This window comes from Apaloderma vittatum, unplaced genomic scaffold, assembly GCF_000703405.1.
Source record: "Apaloderma vittatum isolate BGI_N311 unplaced genomic scaffold, ASM70340v1 scaffold2442, whole genome shotgun sequence".
NCBI classification, from domain to species: Eukaryota; Metazoa; Chordata; class Aves; order Trogoniformes; family Trogonidae; genus Apaloderma; species Apaloderma vittatum.
This window is the reverse complement of record NW_009705092.1, coordinates 8,600-31,016: the sequence shown is the minus strand read 5'-3', so window position 1 is coordinate 31,016 and position 22,417 is coordinate 8,600. Positions and strand designations below refer to the sequence as shown.

At 39.4% G+C, this 22,417-nt stretch overlaps 2 protein-coding genes across 2 annotated transcripts in view; one reads left to right on the top strand and one right to left on the bottom strand.

Moving 5' to 3' along the window:
- The window catches only part of ADCY5 (adenylate cyclase 5), an 89,721-nt gene extending 85,210 nt beyond the window's left edge, over window positions 1–4,511 (top strand). The window contains exons 17-20 of the mRNA XM_009865253.1: window positions 310–573; window positions 928–1,132; window positions 1,927–2,051; window positions 3,590–4,511. Of these exons, the coding sequence (XP_009863555.1) occupies window positions 310–573; window positions 928–1,132; window positions 1,927–2,051; window positions 3,590–3,718 (723 nt within the window). The 3' untranslated portion in view covers window positions 3,719–4,511. The remainder of the gene's footprint in view (window positions 1–309; window positions 574–927; window positions 1,133–1,926; window positions 2,052–3,589) is intronic.
- A 7,831-nt stretch (window positions 4,512–12,342) lies between these two features.
- The window catches only part of SEC22A (SEC22 vesicle trafficking protein homolog A (S. cerevisiae)), a 15,801-nt gene continuing 5,726 nt past the window's right edge, over window positions 12,343–22,417 (bottom strand). Inside the window, exons 4-7 of the mRNA XM_009865252.1 lie at window positions 21,690–21,884; window positions 18,057–18,175; window positions 15,819–15,884; window positions 12,343–12,688 (exon numbers count right to left, since the gene is read on the bottom strand). Coding sequence (XP_009863554.1) covers window positions 12,488–12,688; window positions 15,819–15,884; window positions 18,057–18,175; window positions 21,690–21,884 — 581 coding nt within the window. The 3' untranslated portion in view covers window positions 12,343–12,487. The remainder of the gene's footprint in view (window positions 12,689–15,818; window positions 15,885–18,056; window positions 18,176–21,689; window positions 21,885–22,417) is intronic.

The following is a 22,417-nucleotide window of genomic DNA, read 5'->3' as shown; positions in this document are numbered from 1 at the left end:
ACACTGTGATCGGTCCCTTTGGGTGACCTGACCCATCCTCTCCTCCCCGTGGGCACAGCTGCCCCCTGTGCCAGGAGCCCCAGAGAATTTTCTCCTGGTGCTCTCAAACCAAGATACCCGTGTGCACGCAAAGAGCCAGAGCATCTTCCACCATGAAACACAATTTTCTGCATCTCTCTGGTTCTTCCCTCCTTTGCAGTTTCCCCCTTTCTTCTGTTTCTGTCCTCCCTGCAAGTTCATTTTCAGCTTTTTTTCCCCTCCGCAGAGCAGTTACCAAAAGCACATGACTGTCTCTCTCTCCTAAACTAGGCCACTGAAGAGAAAGAAGAAATGGAGGAGCTGCAGGCCTATAACAGACGCCTCCTTCACAACATTTTGCCAAAGGATGTGGCAGCCCATTTCCTGGCGCAGGAGCGGCGAAATGATGAACTGTACTACCAGTCCTGTGAGTGTGTGGCTGTCATGTTTGCCTCCATAAGCAACTTCTCAGAGTTTTACGTGGAGCTGGAGGCCAACAACGAAGGCGTGGAGTGTCTGAGACTGCTCAATGAGATCATTGCCGATTTCGACGAAGTAAGTAGCAGAAAATCTGGGTGGACAGAGTGAACCGAATCAATGCTTTTAGTTGGGCTTTGCTGAGCTCCTGAAGGAAGGCGGCTTATTGAATCCTTGTGCCACGGTTCATTTCTCCTCGCTCTAGCAGTCTTTAATTATTTTTTTCTTTTTTATCTTTTTCCAATTACAATCCCTTCTATTCCCTTGTCACTCCTCCACATATCTACTCCCCTTTCTTCTTATACCATGAGTAGTGGAGGCTCTGTCCAGTACTTTGTAGTCCTTGTACCAAGGGAGAACATATGGCAAGGACGTTACCAGCATGTATGTGTTTGACAAGGTTTATTTGCTTCTTTTGCTCTTGTGAAATAGATAATAAGTGAAGACCAGTTTCGGCAGCTGGAGAAGATCAAGACTATCGGCAGTACTTACATGGCTGCATCAGGCCTCAATGATTCCACTTACGACAAAGAAGGGAAGACACATATTAAAGCTCTGGCTGATTTTGCCATGAGATTAATGGACCAAATGAAATACATTAATGAACATTCATTCAACAACTTCCAGATGAAGATAGGTAATGTCACTGCCTTTACACAGTGGTCATTCTGAACTGGGGATTTTATGGAGAGCAACAAATCATAGATGTTACCTAGGCTGTATGGTGATGTTAACTATCTTGTGCCTGGTGATCACTTTGACCTCTCTGAAACATCTGAGCAATTTTGGAAGAGTAGCAGAATTGTTACTGAAGCTCCCTGGAGACCTAGGAGCAGGTAGTCAACTGACCTTGGTTCAGAAAAGCTCTTACCACAGCATGGTCTCACATGGTGGTTGAGCTTGGGCTTAATTTGCCTCATTTGCCCACACCTCCTGTGGTCACCAGCTTAGCCATTCTTGGACAATAAGTTGTCTTTCAGGTCAGGGAATAAAACAAGACAGAAAAGGAGAAGGAGAAGAAATGTGAGGATGTCAAGCGTGGTATTTGTTCTGGAAGGCAGCCGGGCTGCTGCCTCACAGGCGCTCAGCATTGCGGCAGCTGTGTGCTGACTTCCAAGTGAGCGGTTTGCTTGGCAGCTGGATGGCAAATAAACCTTATCCTTTTATCTGGTACTGGAAAGTAGCTCTGGATTGAGCAGATCCATCCCACGCTGCCAGGCAGACAGGCACAATGGATCCAAGAAGCCAACTTTTCTTGAAAAGATTCTTTTGCTACGGTTTGGCTGTAGCTGTACAAGTCAGGGTAAAGCACAGCTAGGGCCAATGAACCTCAGCGTGTTTTTTCATAGTCTGAAAAATAACTTGCCTCGAGTTTCATGTGGTTCATATGTGATGGATCTGAGTGATGTGGGATTTCTCCTCTACTTCCAGGCCTCAATATTGGTCCTGTTGTAGCTGGGGTGATAGGAGCACGCAAACCTCAGTATGACATATGGGGTAACACAGTGAATGTGGCCAGCCGGATGGACAGCACAGGTGTGCCTGACAGGATTCAGGTAAGGAATCACTGGGAAACTTATATTTCCAGCCCTGTGTCACTTACGGGTTTTGAAACAACTAGAACTAGTTTTGGTTTCATTTTATTCCTTTATGCCATATATTTACTTACACAGTATTGAAAGAAAAGCCAGCTGCAGAATGCTAGTGATACTGGTCAGGCTGAATGGGGCTCTGAGCAACCTGATCTAGTTGAACATGTCCCTTGCTCACTGCAGGGGGGTTGGACTAGATGTCTTTTAAAGGTCCCAACATATTCTGTGAGTCTATGAGCACAGTCCCGCTGTGATGCTGCCGACTTTGCTGTTCAGCCGCAGCCGCTGTAGTTTGTTTTATCTTCCAAGGGTTTTGATTCAGGTATGTATTTTTGTAATCCACTTCTAGCTGAGAGGCGTCCCTGCCCATGACAGGGAGGTTGGACTAGATGATCTCTAAGGTCCCTTCCAGCCTAGGCCAGTCTATGATTTTATGATTTTATGATTCTATGATGATTCTATGATTCTATGATTCTGTGCTCACAATGCCATATGTGCTGTGAGGCTAGCCAGGATCCAGGCATCAGCGGAATGGGAATATATGACTAGAGAAAGAGGATGGTTTAAGGGGTTAATGGAAACTGTCTTGTAATCAAACCTCTCCTTGGCCTTCAGATAGTGACCTTTCCAGTGATTCAATTCCACTGTCCTGCTTTTGCTGAGCCAGTGTCCACAGTAACAGAATGTCATTCCTTGGGAAAATACTGCAGGGATAGAAAAATAGTTCAAGTAACTGGTGTAAAACCCAAGAGGGGAAGCCATGTTGTTTCTTTCCAATTAAGCTGTTTCCAACTAACTGGATCAATATTTATCCACTACCCTTTAAACTTTCCTGTGAGATGGTCCATGAATGATTTTCATCCCAGTTAAGCAAATCAGTACAGAAATATTACAGGAATAGGAAGACAGAAATGTAAATATTTAAAGTCACCTGAAAAGGGCTGAGAAAATACATTGTAATAAATAAATTTCACAAAAAATCTGGTCTTTTGAATAGCATCTGCAGAGAGAATTTGGATGCTGGCTAGAAGTGTTCCATTCTTTCAGTCTTTCTCATAGCCCGCTACCTTCTTCTTCTTCACAAAAACAAATCCCCAAATGACCCCTTCTAAAATGTGCATCCACTGTGTAATTTCTAAGAACTTTTGAAGACATTTTATTTTTGTTTAACCTATTCTCCTACTACCACTCTACTGATACAAGGAATGCATCTGAGTAGATTGAACTGCCAGGTGCCTTTTTAAAAATGTGACTCATTTGTTTGTTTTTTCCCCCAGTTGTGTACCATGTGTGACTTCTCTAGTTTCTCAGTTGCTAAAAACTGCGTTTGCTCTGCAGCTTGTGCCAACCTGTTAGTTAGTGATCGATATGCACAAGTCAACTGACTTAGAAACAAAATAGTTGATCTTGCTTTAATTTTGTCTGTGGATTACTTCAAAAGCAGATTAAGAGACTGTGTGGAAGGCATGACAAGCATTTTCCTACTCTTGTTCATTCTGCAGGTAACCACAGACATGTACCAGGTTTTAGCAGCCAACAACTATCAGCTGGAATATCGAGGAGTCATTAAGGTCAAAGGCAAAGGAGAAATGACCACCTACTTTCTAAATGAAGGGCCTCCAATTAGTTAGCACCGACTGCAAGCATCGCTCAAAGATGGAATTTGCATTACGCGAGATTGTGAATCGGAGAAGAATCGCTTTTCTTGGCAGTGAAGCTAGAAACGCAGCGCAGCTGAAATTTCACACCATGACTCTAGAGCTGGTATCAGCAAACTCTTTGGCCACCCATCATGAAAGGAAATCGAAAGAAACCACCTCGGAATTGTTCCTGACTGAGTGCTAAGTCGACCAAAGATGTGTACTACAGAGTTCACAGATAAGACATGAATTTGGAATTTTTTTAAAGGCTGCTACCACGGGATGATATAAGAAGCTATTTAAGTATTTATTGACGCAACACAACATTTACTTGGTTGAAGGAATGTATGATTCACTACAAAGCATTATTTTGGAATGGATTTGCACTCCCATAATGTTTCCTTCCCATACTGCCAGCTATTTGAAGTGTACCACTGTGCTTTTATTAGCTGTTTTGAATGGGCTTTCAAAATTGACACCCACTGTTGCCGCACACAAAAAGGCCTTTAGAAGGGCATCGGTAATGTTTTAGCATGAAAAGACATTATAGCCCTGGCCCCCTCTTCTCCTTCTTCGACGTGGCTAAATGACTGCTTTTCTGAGTGGGGCTGGCACATCAGATGAAGCAGAAGATCAAGATCAAGAAAGATGGCTCTACAACCATATTTATTAAAAAGTCTTCTGTGCTCTTCTTTGGTATATATCAGTTTACATGGGAAAGACTAGATGTAAACAAGAGACATTTTGTGGGGAGAACTCCCCTGAAATTTGATGTGGGTTTTTTTGTATTTTTTATTTTGTAATATTGAAAACATGGAGATCTAACAGATATACCAAATTCTATATTTTGTAAATTATATATAAATTAGAAAGCAGGCTATCCACACTGAGGTGTGGAGGGAGGTGTATATAACCTGTAGACTTTTTGTGTAATTTTTTTTTTGTGCGTAATACTCTGAACACAGACTTGGCAGTTTTCAGATTATCACTATACAATCAACAAACAAACAACAAACAGGTGAGTTTCCAGGCTGAATCAGATGCATTTTAAAATGAAAATCCAGAAAAATCTACAACCCCAAAGAAGAGGAATAAACAAAACGTGGTAGTCACACAGTTGTTCCATGCAGCATTGAAGCAGAGGGTGGCGTCTTAACAAATGGAAACAGAACCTTGGAGTTTTAGCTACTGAGATGGTATCAGTCAATCTTATTAAAAAAAAAAAAAAGAGCTCTAAGCAAATCTTCTAACTAACTCTAGCAGGAGCTCTTATAAGAAGAGAAAAAAAAATAAGCTCAGTTGAACTTTCCTTTTAAAAAAATAATTTTTCAAAGACGGTCTCAATGGACTTCTGCTGATATGAGAGTTGTCTGATGTTGTAACTGCCATTTGACATTACTAGGAACTATGTACTTAAGCATCAAGTTGACTTTCCTGTATTAGGCACTTACTTAAACCGAGTCATGGATTTTCAATTTTCAGGAATTAGGCGATCTTCAAAAAAGGTTATGGTAGCAAATGTGTATACAAGGTGGTTGACCTTAAACTACAGTGCCATTGATATTGTGTTGGACATCTTTATCACTAGTGGGGGGTTTATTAATAGTTCACTGTTATCATTTATGTACCTTTTTTAACTATTGAAGAAAAATCCCTTGATATTTTATTAAAAAAAGAGAAAATAATTTAAAAAAACACTATATTTTTTATATTCTATGAGGGGAGAGTTTTGATATTGAATTTGGCTAGCACTAAAAATGACTCCAATCTTTTGACATTTAATAAAGTTCTTTTCCACTCTTCTCAGGGCAGAATTATTGTAGTACAAACAGCTTAATGATTGCACTATGGTGGTGATTTGTTTTTTCTTACCCGACAACAAGAATAAGTGATAATCCATGGGCCTGTCTTAATTAATTTGCCATAATGCTAAGCATAACCTGAGCATTAAGCCATTTAAACGTGAGCTTAAATGGCCTCGCCCTTATCCTTCTCCCTTTCACTAGGAAACATCTCTGAAAAGTATAGTATATTGACTTCTGTAAAACTGCCAAGTCTGCCCTTGTACTATACTTTTGCTCCTTTACATCTTTCCTGGTTTGCAAAATACTTAAGTTGCATCACACTCTTATGCCTTTCCCCCTGCCCCCTCCACCTTCCATCCCTATTACTCCCTCACTGAATTTCATTGCCTTCATGCCACACACTTGGTTTTAGGTTTTGCTTTCTGCTTTATGAAAGTCTGCAGTCTTCTTAACTTTTGATTCATCTTATGAAGTTGTGTTGTCAATGAAATTTCAAGTCCCCAGTATCTCTAGCTGTGATTGTTGACAGTGTGTCATGATCATTTCAAGGGGTATTCACACTCTCTTTACTCTGGATCTTGCAAAAATGGATACAATTATGATTTCCCATGGAAATTGAAATCTATTTAAGTAATTTAACTATATTAAACACTGTTTCACTGGTGAAGTGTCTCTGGTTTATTTCACTGCATCTGGCTAGTGAAGAGATCAGACAGAAGTTGTGTAGAGATACTGAATCTGCAAACAGAAGCATCCAGTTCTTGACTAGCAGCGATAAGCGGTGGGTACCAAGCGGTACCTGGTCCCAGAGCCTCAAGGGCTTGGTTGCGTGGTGAACATCTCCTGGGTCCCTCTTGTGCACCCATGTGCCTTGAAACATCAGCACCAGGATAGCTTGTTGGTCCACTGTGGTTAAATATATTGGTATAACTGAATAGCTTAAATTTGGTGTGTTCTATTTAAACATAACAATAATAATAATAATAATAATAACAACAATTAAAACAATAATAACAACAATAAAAACAATAATAACAACAATAAAAGTACATTACCTTTGCCAAAGAATTCCCCAGGTATGTCGGTACTTGTCCTCTTAAGGACACCTGGAAGGAGGCACCAGTGCTTGCCAATGCAACATTTTCAATCATTACAGATAAAAGTAAATGTTACTTGTTTAACTACACCCATCAACAGAAAAGTATAACTGAGAAACAAAAAACTGCAGCTTTCAAATGACTTTTTTTAGTTGAGGTGACATCACACAGACAACTAAAAACCAAATTATTTACAGTCAGTTATTTGTTAGGAGGGATTTTTATGTGCACTGAGAGCATACCTGCATTAACAAAAACCCATGAAGTGCTTACTTAAAAGTATCGGTCTTTAAGAAAGATGGTGAAGAACTATTTAATACTTTATGTGTTTTCCTACACAATCACACAAACAGCAGTTTAGGACCTCATATAATATAGACAATATTTGAAACTATCTGGAAATGGCTATTGCCCAGAGGAGGGAAGCTGGTAGCCTCCAGTGCTGTGCCTGCTCGTTTAAAAGGCTCGACAAACTGACTGGCTGAACTACTTGTCCTTAAACTCATCTTTTTCCCATCCAGAAAGTATACTGGCAAGTTTTAAGGCATTTAGCCTTATCCTCAAAGCTGTCCACATCAAGCACCTGCCTGCACATAATAAAACAATACATTTGGGATGCACCAAATTCCTTACATGTGTGTCCTGCACTGTCAGTATCCTCAGCCTTGCTGTCCGTGTGTCACACAACACCCATGGACACCAGCATCTGGCCAAAAACTATGCCCAGCAGCAAATATTTTCATTCTGTTAACCCCCCCAGCTGTTCCTCAGGGCACCACCACTTCTACTGTGAAGTTTGGGGGCCGGCAGGGCAAGAGAGCTTGGGATGCAGCCTGAAAAAGGGCAGTTCAGCTGTATTAAGTGTAAAAAACCCAACTCTTCTTCTCTTGACCCTCTCTGTCCCAGGCTTTTAAACTGAAAGGAGCCAGAAGCACTTGAGCAAGAACAGGGAGGGCCAAGACTAAGAATACTGAATTTCAGGTGGGACAGGGAATGGCTGCAACAACGTTTTCCTGCCAGTCATGTAGCTTACTGTGAAAAACAGGGCTGTACTTTTCAACTTCTCTCTCTGGGCATCTCACAGCCCCTGCTTCCCTGCTCTGCCCTGGCTCTTTCCTTGCAGTGCTGGCAACGAGGTCGTGTTGGTGCGGAGAAGAGCAGGTAAGGAAGTAGCAGGCACATGGTGGGAATCACAGCAGCAGCGCAGCACGATGAGAGCCCAGCAGTGACAAGCTCAGCGGCAGGGCTGCTGCAGCACAGCACAGACGGTATTTGAATAAAAACTCCACAGGAGAACAACTAGAGTGAGCGAGCTTCTGTAAGCAGCTGGTCCCAGAGATCTTCTCTTTAAACACAGAATTTCGATGCAAATAACTATTGCCATCTACTGGAAACAGACCTGTGTAGCCTTAGCCAGGCACTGCTGCCCCTGGTGCTGAGCAGCCCCGCAGCGCTGGGCTGAAAGACATGACACCCTCTCCCATCGTCGAGGTAGGGCAGAGCACGTCACAGCCACTCCTTCCAAAGTAACTGATTATACACGAATTAGCAAATACAACCTATAGACAAGCAAAAAAACAATCATTCCATCACCCAACCTCCTGCCACCGCGGCAGTCAATGGGGCAACCCCACAAGAAGGACCCGCTGCTGCTATGAGGGTGCCCCCGGAAGGGCCCCGAGGAAGCCTCCCCGCCCAACAGCAAACTTCTTGCATGGTGCAGCCCAAGTTCCAACAGGAATCATAAAATGCCTGGTCTCTAGCAGCCAAATCTGGCACTGCGACCCTTGAGTAGCACCAAAGCCAGGATCAATCTGTTACCAGCTTTGCATCTGAGAAGGAAAGAAACGCTATTCAGGAAAGCAAAGACTCCATGTACGCTCTAGAGGGTCTGACCAGCTTTTGGATGGATAGGTCTATAAAGCAGGATAGCAAATGGGGCTGTACAGTGCTCTGTGAAGTCCATTAGCAAACACTCTGATCAACAAAACTGATGAACCACAGTTTTGTTAAGAAGCTGTTACAGACAGTGAGACCATTGGCCTTACCAAAATAAACAGTACCTGGAATATCTGATCAGCTATGACTGCAATTGCACACACGGACAGAAGCTCCAGGCTTCTTCAGCCTGCAGCTGAGAGATCAGCTGGACTCGTCACCACAGGCCTGCAACTGCCACTGGAGCAGACCCTCCCCCTCACTGTGACCCTTCTCAGTCAAGCACCTCCAATGAGGGGAAAACCCCTCCTGTAATACACCCCTTTATATTAACACCATTCAGACAGCATGGATTTTTGCAAGCCACAACACAAATCTAGAAAGCTATTTATTCTGACAAAAACCTGATTCAAAATAGGATGTGCTTAGTTTGCACACATTAATGGGCTTTTTTCAATACAAACCATGAATGCAAAACCCAGTCATACCACACTACTTGCAGTGGAAACACAGAATGAAAGGCAGGAGGCTGAAAGGTAATATTGCTAAACAGATGCTCCTCAGTCCTTTGATAAAGAGGCTATCAACACAGTAAAGAATCCCCAGTGAATGCTAAGTAATCGCGATGTCTGCAAAGAAAACCAGCTTCCATCATAATCTACTTCTCTGCTAGCTAAAAATCAACCAAACTAACACATACATATATTGGAAGGCTGAGTGCCTCTCTACACCTCTCTCTCTAGACATATTCTTATATATCTTATATACGTGTGTTAGTCTTCCGTGAAATAGTGTGAAAAGAGAGTAAGTGTACACATTTTTGCAGGTCTGAAAAGCAATATCTGACAATGCACAAACGAGACAAGTTCTCATCCCCAGTTCTTGGCCCAGACATCAAATACAAGAGCACAGACCTCAGATACCAAAAAAAAAAAAAATGCAAGAATGTGATTAAATCTCTAGAAGCTCAAATAAGAGACTCTGAGGTAATCAAACCTCAAATAGCATCACATATACCCTGTGAAGTCCATCAAACTTTCAGCCATCCCTTCCCGAAAGTGAAAGCAAACAGTGACACCTTATTCAAAGAAAAACATGGTATTGTAGGTGCTGGATGGACCCATTCCAACCTTAAAGAGCGCTTACTTTACAGCACCAAGTGGACTCTGCTTCTACTAAATCCCACAGAAAATCAAGCAGCTATGAATGGTGTTGTGAAATTCAATCTAAAATAACAAATGCTCCTCAACAAAGTACATCTTTCCTAATTTCATCTTCGTAAGTCTAATAACTCAAGTATCGGGTAAAATCAGCAGGGAAGCACTTAGTATTTCTCTGAATGCCAAGTTTGTGTAAGCAAATGAGAAATCCCAGGAATTTTCGGTAAATTTTCACCTCCAACTTGGCCTGTTTTTTCACCTCATCCAAAATTTCAGCACATTCTAATATTAGTCAAACTAAAGCAGCATGTTGAAAAGCCATGTTTCTGGCACCTAGTAATATCAAGTAATGAAGAACAGTCAAGCTCATTAACTTTTCATTGTGAAATGGGATTTTTAATAGTGCCGTAAAAACAAGCAAACAAAACCCCAACTGTCTTCTACTACAGCGACAGTTGCATTTGTTCATTATACCTGCTAATCAGCAATTAGTTTAATGCCAGCAAAACTGGATTTGAATAATGGCTCCAGATGCTATGACAAAGAAAGTTTTCATTCCTTAAAAACGCATCTTTCAGAACAGCAGGAAGTGAAGGTGCCTCAAAGAAAACAAGATTCTCTGCCAATGTATAAACTGAAGAAATGATGCAACTGAAAATTCTTCACATGCACAACAGCCTGAGTTAAAAACTAAGCAGTGCTTCAGGCATTCATAACAGCCTCCCCACCTATCAATGGAGAAGTGAAAAGTTTAACAACACTTCTAGACTTTATAAGCAAGATAAAAACTAGTTTTACACTTAAAATTTGAATAGCTGTATTTTTCAAGTATTGTATTAACATGGTAAAGGACTGCTTCTCACCTTCTCTGGTGCCCAGAGTACCAAAAGGTGCACTGAATGCTAAAACAAGCAAACTTCTCAGTGCTAAACAAAGGCTGTTTGCTCTTCTTCTGGATTTCTTTGTAATATTCGTGGTGTAGACATTTCCTAAAATTCTTGTATGCTTCAATCCCATTCTCCTCTTCATCTTTCCCCCATCTTCTGGTTCCCATCCCCCCCTCAAAAAAAAAGCAGATCATGTTCATGAATGCATTCTTTCTTTCTTCTCTGTCCCGAAGTGGGGCGGGAAGAGCATGAAGAGCCAAGCACACACCTCCAGCAGCACGTTTCACGCTGCACACCAAGGCATGTCCAAGGTCTTGATCTCAGACACCAGTCTGAGACACACATTAACAATATAACACATATCATTCTGTCTACTTTGGATTACAATGCATAATCTTCTTGACTAACACCACCTTCTTAAAAAGTAACTAGCTTCTTTCTTCTGGGTCAAATCTGATGCTAAATAACTTACTGGAACATGTAACATTTTGGTATGAAGTGCCCAAAGAAGTCTGGAGAAAGACTTCACAGCACAGCAAAGCTCTGCCAGTCCCCAAACCCAGCACCACAAGCAGCATGGCAACCTCCCTGCCACTAAAGCTTGCTTTTTTTCCTCTTTTGTTTTTTTTAATATCTGCATTTCAGTGAACCCTTAAATTATTCCAGGTCACATAAAAATCTATCTGTATCTACTTACACACTACAAAACATCATAAACAACTGTCATATAATTGTAGAAAAAACCAACAGTATAACTGATGTTAGTACTATGTGATCGCTGTTCTATTTTCTACATGTTTGGGGTTTGCTAGTTTATCTCCCAGCTCCAGGCATATGCAACAGTTCTCTCAAACACAAGTCTAGATCAAGGAGGTTCTATGCCAGCAAAAAACCACCCAACCCATAAAGCCATAAAGAACAAAGAATGTCCCTCATCTTTTCTTGTTTAAGCTAATAAGACCGATTTATTATTTTCCTACCACTGGTTGTTTATCTCAGGTTTGATCTAATTATTCATCCATTTCTACAAGTATATAAAAAGAACAACAACAGTCCAACAAGTACAAGTCACTCCACTTACTCACCAATGCATTTTTCCTTTCAACCTTTGCAGAGTTCAAACACAGGAAGCGTGCAAAAAACCAGGGTTAAGTGGCAAAACTTTCTGAATAATTATTAAAAGAAGCCCTGTCCACACAGATCACTTTCAAAGGATAACTAAATGAAAAGCATAAATGAAAAAAGAGTTTAAGCATTTATAGCACTAGACAGAGGGCCACTAGTGGCATAAAGCTGATCTCCAGAAACAGAGTCTCCAGGTTACATTTTAATTAAGAAAACATTCATATATATGTCAATGTGAAACAAAACATTCAAAAATTTAGTATCATACGTATTCCAAATCTAATTTGCTAATATGCAATAGCATTATTATTATTAATATTATTATTATTTAGCCTATTCCCTACTGCCTTACAAAGGCAAAACTGATTTTGGAAGAGTAGCGCTTGCATGATATGCAGAAGACATATCCTATACATTCCTTCCATTAACATACTTTTGAATGAAGTTTTTTTTTATGCCACCAGTCAAAATTCCCTAAACTTGGTGTCCTTACACACATTTCACTGCAAGGATATGACCCATTTTCATCGTATAATCCCATATTCTTTTGTGTCCTTCTTAAAAAAAAAAAAAATTTAAGCATCAAATGAAAAATGTCCACAGGCATCTTACATTGTTTTATTTAAAAAAAAAAAAAACAACCACAAAAAAGCCCCATCCAGACAGTTTCTTCTATTGGAGAATAGCTTTACATTCCTGAGAGTGAATAACTGTTGAACAAGACTGCCTCTAAGTGTTCCAGGACTCGTCAGACATTGTAATCGGGGGCCTTTCCCTGCGGTTGTCGCAGCCGAATTTGTAAGGTAGAAAACGCTCCCACAGTCACATGGAAGAAGAGCTGCCACAGGTTGCGCAGTTCGTACAGATACATGTTACACAGGCAAATTAACCCAAAAGTTAGGAAGGATTTGGCATTCCTCCAGCCTGTGTAGTATACAAACAGGTAACACTGTCAGGAAATGAAAAAGAAATCAGATTATTGCACAGAAAGCATCTTACACTGAAGAAACACTCTCTGGTCACTGAGAAATTACATTCAAAATTTTCCCAAACAAGTAAAAAGTCTAAATCAAACACATAAGAATAGTGTCAATTTAGCAGTCATGGAAGGGTGAAAAGGATCTGACAACAACACACGGTAACATTTAATTTCCATTAAATTCCTTTTAAAACAATTCTTTCGTAATAATTGATTACAGCCTGCAATAATGAGTGGCCTTTGACAAAGGAAAGTGCATGTTCCTGGCAATCTCTGGTCAAAATACATGCTGTTCCACCCAAGCAATGGAGAAGGAACAAGAGCCAGTGTCTTCTTCTGGCAAAGCCATGGGAAGGACAGGGAGAATCCCAGGGCCCTGTGGCACGAGGCAATCCCTCAGGTACCAACCCCGTGTCCTGCCGGGGCTAACGCAGAGGAGTAACTGGGCGATCCGGAGAGGCCCACAAACACCCATTGCCCCTTCTTCAGCTCGTGCAGGATGGATCACGTTTGGAGAGAAACACACAACTCTACTGTAATTCTCCCACATTTTAAGGGCGGTTTCCTGCACGGTGCGGTGTAACACAGCACGTCAGGACTGCCCACGGTTCCCTAATCTGCCTTCTTCCTACTGCAAATGGAAACCTGCTCCCATCTCTCGCCTCAGTTTTCATCTCTAAAAGGGCAGAGCTTTTACACAGACATGATTTTTACTCCTGCTAGTGTTGAAACTACTTTCTTGACTTCCACAAAAAAAATTGTTTGCCCCTCCTCTGGATTGCGGCCATTTCTGTCTGCTGAAGAAAGTTTTTGCTGTGCTTCAAGTAAGGTACAGTATCACTTGGGCTTACTTTGTAATCCAAATCTGCTCCCAATGGATATATCATGATGCTCACACAGTATTTTTTAACAGAAGCCCTCATCAGACTCTCTTAAGCGTTATTTCCATTCTTCTTATGCATTTGCCATATTTTATCAGTCAGAGAAACGCTACTGAACTTCTTTTCACTTTTCATGTTCCTCTGTAAAGGGCCAAAGCATTGTACATTTGCAACCGCCCAATGCAATTTATTGAGGTTACTTTATATTCTATTCAAAACTGAACCACTTCCTCAGAAAGCATGCAGCGACTCAGACTAACAAAACTACCTGTAATTTCTGGATATCTAAATATTTTCAGAGATGTGAAGATCGACAGCATCAGTAAAATTTGTATGTCCCTCTTCCAAAGCAAAGTAAAATTGGAGATAAGCAATCTGTGTGCTTCAGAATCTAGATGGAATTCCTCTGAATCTGCCTGGCCATTTCGAGCGGAGCAAATGCAACCTACTTATGCTGCAAGTTTTACAAATCATATCTAAAAGAGCAATTAATTGGTACTAGTATCTCAACAGTAAGAACTAAGATAATTCCCTAGTGTCATCACCTCCACTGACAACATATGAAGAAGTGTAACTGCTTCCAAGATTAAAATAAGTCAGAATATCCTTCATAAAAATGACTGATACGTATGGTTTATAAAACAAAAGTACTATAGAAGTTTCAGAATGTAACTGCAACATGATGTTAAATGACTGTGAATTTTACTGAAGATGTGTTTTAAATTAATTCAGAGGCTTATGTTTTCATCACTCTAGGTCTGAGATGCTAGAACATTTGCCTCTTACAAAACAGACACCAGTCAAAAGGCCAGAACACTGTGGTTTACCACCTCACTAAAACAAGTGCTGTTAGGAAATTGCTGAGGTGCTTTTTTTTAATTCTATTAAAGGAAGTGACAGTATGGCAGTAACGTACATATGAGCATGCTTTTATGCAGAAGGTTTTAATAAACATTAAGAAATAACTGAAGGCTCAGCTCCTGACACTTTGCATTTATGGTACAACTGAGAAAGTGGATACTTCTGTACATTTTCTTCTTCAGAAGAGATCAGAAACCATGGAGGAACACTAGACACATCAGTGAGCCTAAAACATCATATTCCATCTAAGTCCTGGTTTTTGCCTGCACACCTAGGCTACAAATACTTTCCTGGAAACTAGAAAGAGAGAAATGCTTCTATGTTGTTATTAAGTGAAGAACACAATAACAGCATTATGGATGCCTCATAAGTGAATAACAATGAAATTCTGTATGTTGCATGACAGCATGAAGAACACAATAACAGCATTATGGATGCCTCGTAAGTGAATAACAATGAAATATGCTGTCATGCAACATACAGAATTAATCTCCTGAACTCCTCCTCAGCAGGGCAAAAGAACATCAGAACATGCCAGAGAGCTGACAGCCCTCTTAGTTCTGACCAATAAGATTTTGTAGGAATGACACCAGAGGGTGCAGAACAAGAATCTCAAAAACTCTATTTTGAATATTAAGAAAAGTCTGACATTCCAAGTTTCAAGGATTCTTTCTTTAGACCAGCTCTATTCAAGTGGGAGGGAAACATATGCCCTTATGTCTCAATGCACTGACATGAATACTCTACAAAGAATAAGGTTTCTAACCTGGGAGAAGAGGGAAAAATAGGTATTTTTCACGCAAAAATAAAACAATGGAGGAGCTTCACCTTATCTGATATGGAACAGATTGTTGGTGTGGAAAAAGAAGGAGAAAGAAAACATAGTGAAAAGCAGCTGAAAGCTTTGAAAAGGAAGGAGATGCCCAATAATGTACGAAGTGAGGGAAGTTCTCGGGTGTAGTGCCTAGGATTACTGTAATTACTTCAAATCATCCCAAAGGAAGGAAGCACTAAAGCATTTGTTCAAATGGTTAAGTTTACTTGAACTATGAAACTACTACTTTAAGGAAATCATATAAACTCCACTGCTTGGGACTTAGAGATAAATTGTAAGCTCCAGGCAGAAAAGTATGCCAAATCTCTTAATCAACTAAATAAGGAAAAATGCCAGCAACAGAAGCTCTTTGTATCAATCTACTGTATGACAGTTTATGATTAATGAAACAAAACTGAGCAGAAATTATTTATATAATTGCCTTATTCAAGTATCTGTGACACTTAAGAAAACATGATGGCATTTATGCATGACTGGATGATGTTTCTAAACTGTAAGTAATTATGTAAGCAGAAGAACACACCTGGTACAAACAGGCTGCTGTTCCAAGAAAAAATGCAATAACATAGCTGAAATCTTCACCTTCATTCTGTGAAAATAAAACAAAAAGTCATGTTTTACAATGTTTCCATGAAATACTAGGTATTTACAATATGAAAGTTATTAATGATTTTATGTTAAAACAGTCTTACATGGAGATTTATAATCATTTTCACACTACGCTAAGCCAGAAGAGTTAGCACTAATCATCACTTACTTGTAAGTCTGGGAAAATAATGCACAGAGATCTGGAACCTTCCCAAAATGTTTATTCAAAACAGACAACTAATACTGAGATTTTCAGAAGCCTTAAAGGAATTCCAGCTCTAACCCTGGATACTTACCTTCTCCAGGTACCTTTGTAAAGTCAAGTCTAACCTTTAATATCAACTTTGTAGAATTGTGCCTTCTTCCAGCTTCACAAAATGGGAACGTGATAGAAGGAAGAGACAGAACTGGCCACCAGGGTGTGGTAAAATTCCACATCCAGAGGAATGCAGGCAGCTCTGTCTCCAACGGCAGTGAGAGCAATCAAAAGCACATCAATTTATCAGAGAGAAATTACTGGAAAAGTAAGTTGTCTTGAAGGAAAAGATAGGAAAATTTCCTCGAATGACAGATCTTTGCACTATGTGTTTAAAAAACAAACCAAATTTCCTTCTAACTTACTCCAACAGGTTGTCACAGTTTCTACAGATCTGAGCAGAATAAATTTTCATGTTCAGTGATTTTTCTAGCTACATTTCAAACAAACACCTGCAACAATCGAAAACCTTCCCAGGAAAACGACGAGTACTCATGCAAAGGTTCTTCCCTGAATGGGAATATCACTGTGAGAAGACTGCAGTCCATTCGGAACTACAACTTGTTTCTGCTCAGAGTACGTTCAGTGTGAAGCATTTCCACCTCCAGTGCTAGCTAGGAAAATGTCTGCATGTCTGCAGAGAAAACTTACCAACACATCGCAGGGAACTCCTGCTCTGTATGTCAATCTTTGCCACCACTGCATTTGCTGGGACTGTAACACAGTTTTGCTTGCACCCAAATAAAAACACTGATTTCAAAGGAAAGACTTTGCTCAGAGAGAAGCTTTTGAACAACTTCTCGAAGTTCCATTAATAACGCTTTGGATTATTTCACCCTAAACTCTGTGGATTTTTGCATAATAAAGTAAACTGAGAGAAACCTTAACGGATTTTTAGTGTACCTCATTTGCCAGAAATTAAAATACATCTTCCATCTGTACTGCTATCTATCACCTCCAGATGCAATAACATGTAGAACAGAATTAATTGGCTGCCCTGTCATCTCTTCAACAGGTTAATCTAACATTGGCATTCCTTTTTAAAAAATCAGCTGCGGAAAGGTAACAAAACAAGCTCTAGAAACACACTAAGTGGTAGAAATCTGTTCAGTACTACTTTTATTACAGTGTATTTTAAATTTGTTCCTATTTATACAGTGAGAGAATTGTGCACAGAATCACAGAATGGCTTAGGCTGGAAGAGACTTCAGAGACCATCTAATCTAATGCCCCTGTCATGGGCAGGGACATGTCTGCATGACGCAGATTAGGGATCAGGCAGAGGTGTATGGTTCTTGGTTTTTCTTTAAAAAATAATCAAAAAACAACGCAAAAGAAGGATCTAGCATGGAACACTTTCATTAACCGTGCTCATTTTTTCATTTGTCTTTAGGAAATGCTGACACCTCAAACATTATCATCCTACTTAAGAAGGTTTATTAAACCAAAAAAGAACTAAAAAAGGCGTCTCAAAAAAAAATTTCACAAAACCTGTTTGAAGATCCCTGCTCTGTGGACCTTTCAAAAAAAATGGCCAGATTTTCAAAGCTGTTCATCATTTCTGTCAAGTGTTTTTAAATAACATCTATTAAAATTAAACGTCTCATATCCTGGCATAAATTTAGAAAACAGAACATGATGTTCACATAGTCCCTGCTACCAAGGTACCTAGGGAAGGAGTCAGCCACCCACCTTCTACTGCTTTGGAGACTCACGGCCTCAATGAATGCTGCCTCACACTCAGGAAGGATGCACAAATCACAAGCATTATACGTTTCATAAACAGAGGTCTGACCTCACAGAAAGCATCTCTGAACATAAAACTGGCAAGACTGAGTTCATGTAGCAAGTGTCTTATAAGGTGAAATTATGATTGCTACGACGCGTAACTCTTAAATTCGTAGACATGTACAGTACCTGAAGAAGACTTTCTATGGCATGAAAGCCACGAATTAAATTCAAAGCCCCACACAACAGACTAAGCACAAATGAGACAATCCCTGGCAGAGTCACAGGTTCCAGGCGCTGATGAGGAGCTGCAAAGAAGATGATCAAAAAAAGGTATCAAAGGCCAAAGCAATGCCTTCAGAAAATTTAGTAATCTCATTTTACAGTGACTTCTAACTCAATAAGAGATCACTGACACAAACCTCCGAATGTCAACTTTTTTTTTTTTAAAAAGGGAACATTTAAAACATTTCAGCATAAGGTTTAACAAAAAGTGTACCTTCCTTCAATTCACATACATAATTGCCTTATTATATTTAGTCTTTAACTCAATCCATTCAGTGTATTCAGTATGGCTCTGAGAGCTGCTCAAACACGTCAGGAAATCAATGGCAAATGATGCACTTGCTAGTGAAATTTGTCCACAATTAGCAGCCAGCTAATAAGTCACGTACTTAAGAGCTCCTTTCACAACCTCCACTTTTCTTTACCCCTAATGCATTAGCAGAGCTACTGAGACAGATTTAGCTTGTTTGCTGAACAGAACACTATGAGGCAAAGCTGTTACAGTCTCCTACCTTAAAAACAGCCAGGACACAAATAAAAAGGCCGTTCTTAAGCTAAGCTAGTATCTGTATTACAACTTTATGCAAACTTTGCCAATAGTGTTTAGAAGTCTCTTACAAAACACATTAAAATTAAAACATGCTTTTTTCCATGCACACCCACTCTTTTGGGCTTATCTAGGGTCATAAGTATGTAACAGTTATGTATGTTCCTCATTACTGTCCCCTTCCATAATTAATAACAGAAAGCAAATATGAAAAAACAATGCAAAACTCCTAAGAATCTGGCAACACTGGGAAAACAATAGGATTACTGAGCCATACTTAAATCATTTTGTTCAAATCAACGAAGTGTAAGGATGTGAACAATGAGGTTAATGAACTGTAGCATTAGTAGAGAGAGGGGTGTCAATCCCAGTTGTTTGCATCGCACGGATCCAGGAAAAAGGCTTGCCAAACACTTTATGAAGTTACAGGACGTAAAGAAAAAAACGACAAAAGCTATTTCATGATGATAAGCAGACAGGGCTGTCTAATTATGAGTGTGTGATAACTTGAAAATAAACCACAAAATTAGTTTAGTTAACTCATTTGTGCTGAATTTAATAGTGCAATTGGTTCAGGTTTTTTTAAAACAAAAGCATAACCCATGCTTAACTTCAGAGCTTATTGCTTGCCTTACTCCATATTAGAGGAATTCTACCAGCAATAGCTCAGTTAAGGTTAGATACGTTGTTTGTACACTAAACCATCTTTTTCAGTGACTGGTTTTGGTTTGATTTTTTTTAAGCAATCTCATCTGGAGAGTGGCAAAAAGCTGAAGGAGCATGTGACTGATTTTAGCCAAAAGTAATTGCATTTCATTACCTAGTGGATAAAATGAGTTCACTGCTCTCCATGCACAGCTCTCCAGACAATCTCATTTTCCCCATGCATCAGGGTAACATTAAAACATCACGTGTTAAAACAGTACTTAAACCACCTCTTTGAGAACTATTAGGGGAAAAGTAAAAAGAGTCCTGTCAGCTAAATCAAGACAGTCTATGAAGCATCATAAAATACTAACTTTTCTCTCTTATTGAAATATGACAACAAATCAAAAAACTTCAAAGGACACTGCATACTGCTGATGCTCTACCTCTCCAGGGCTTAATAAATTTTACTGGTACAATCAAAGCAACAAGTGCCATTTAAATATGAAAAAATAAAGGCAAAACCAGAAGAATAAAGGAGGAATCTCAATGAAGGCATGGCAAAGGACAGCTGACCTTGAGTCTGTACATCCATGAATCTTAGAAATATGATAACTGCCACATCATAAACTCTCTAACACAAGCCAAGGATCAAATAAAGCACAAACTCTGAATTAAAATGTTGGCATTTAAATAAAAATTCAGGAAATTTACATGATGTGAGAAACCGCACTACTTACAAGGACATCTATTTAAAAATAAAATGTAAAAAAAGCCCACACTGAGTACACCATCAGACAAAAAGCAACTTTGATTTGACAACTATTCCTGCATCGAAAAAAGGCTCAGAAAACAGTAAATTTATCCTAGCCTAAAACATCACACATCAACACGATGTCACCCCACTTCCAATGTCTGCCAACATCTACATTCACCTTTGAAGAAAAATTCTATTCATAATCTACACAACTTATGTTTCACACACTAACAAGTACCCCTGTTCCTCAGAGCACAACTTTGACTAAAGGAAAAGGGATGAAATTTTCAAGCAGTTTAATACAAGAGGCCTAGACACCAGACCCTGGATATGCATCCAATATATAAGCAAGCAGCAGACAGTGCTTCATCAGCACAGACAAAACTAAGGCAGCCTACTCTGCCATTCCATAGAACAAAACAAGATTTGCATCTACCAAACTTTCTGCCTCCGCATCCTATCCAACTTGATTGCAGATATTTAATTCACTTACGGCAAGTAGTATTTTTTATCAGGACAGCATATTCAGGAAAATACACTGGGCATACTATCCTGTTTTGTGAGAATTTGTCCTCAGAGCAAAGGAGAAACTTTGAAGCCTAGCCAACTGAGTGGGCAGCACACATCCAGAGAAAGTTCTTTTCAAGGGTGGAGAGAAGCGATGCATGTAAAGAATTACAAAACTATTAGCGGACTTGCTAAAAAAGACTGTTATTCAATACCATCTAAAATTTGAAGAGCTGAAGAAGGAGCAAAGTGCAAACCTCTCATAATGTACAGCCCTTTGATGCTGAGTTCCTACAGGAGTTCAGGAAAGAAAGTGGACAACTGAACAGAGATCTATGGAATTCAGAGGAAGAAGAAAGTTAAAAGGAACTGATAGAGGGGGGAAAAAAACCAGAAGAAAGTCGACATGGAAAGAAAAGTGGACAACAGAACTGCCTCTGTAAGACAAGTTGTGGAGAATAGTTAAAAAAATGGAATATGACCTGCAAATTACTGCTGAATTTTATTTTACAGTAAAAAGGGAAATGGTCCTTTCACATTTTAATTAATGACTATTTAAATGAATGTGGCAAGTATATACAAAATTGCTATTATTATTATTATTATCATACACAAGGCACTTAGAGAGTGCATCTTTTAGCCAGCATAGCTCTTTGTATTTTCACCATGACAGATGCTTCCTAAAGTGATGCTTCTCCCTCTAGCTGCTCTAACTCCTGACATTCTGCTCCTCATTTATGTCATCATTGGGTCGTACTGGGCAGAAATAATAAACATTTTCATAAATCTTAAAAGGTCAGAAAAAGAAAGAAAAAATATCATCTTCATTTGCTTATTTTCATGCCGATTTATTTTTTTCCCTTCAATAAGGAAGTCCATTGAATAGATCCATTTCTCTCTCTGAGTGCCTTGGGAAGACAGACACTTTAAGCAGAGGACAAACATAAGGTCATGACAGCTTTATGCTTTAAGAACAGCACAGTGGAAAAGCTTTTTTTAAAGAAAAAAAAAATCAATGATTAATTCTACTACCCTGCATCTGTCTAATTTAAGGATGCAAAAATAGAAGTTTGAGACTTACCTGCAGAAATCTTACCAGTACCCTTATATTCTGCCACTGATAAATGTGAGAACCCATTAGCTGAACCAAGTTCTGACACGGAAATTTGGTAAGGTGGTCTCAGTTTGATTTCTGTCTGCATGTCGGCAAGATTCATCTTTGTTGACAAAGAACGTGTGTTGTTATATCTCTGTTTGGTCCTCTGAATGAAATTATCTGTGTAAAATTTACAATACAAAGGTGTATCCTTATGGACTTTTGTTAATTAAATAACCCAAGACTATGCAGCTTTATGTACTACACACTTCACAAACTTAAAATACATTGTTCAAAATGCTTGTGTTTATCTTGGATTTTTTTAACTCTACTTCTGTTTTGTGACCAATATATCATGGGCTATTTGATTCTGCGGAAAAAAAAAAAAAAAGCTCTAGAAATCTAATTACTTAATAACTGTGAATACATTAATGACTTTTCACTGCTTGAGACTGAATGCATTGCTAAGACAATGGATTCACTGCACCTATTCCAGCTTTTCCATTAGTTCAGCAAATATCCTCATGAAAAAATTAACTCCTGCATTCAAGAATAACATACTTTAGTATCAAAGGTGCTTGCAGAATACTCAGGTGGAGAAGATTACTACCATATTATACAGATATAAAAACCATAATAGACTTACATTCCAACTCAACAAATAGTAAAAGAAAGAAGGCCTTTGGGGGTGGGGGGAAGGGGGCAGGAGAAAG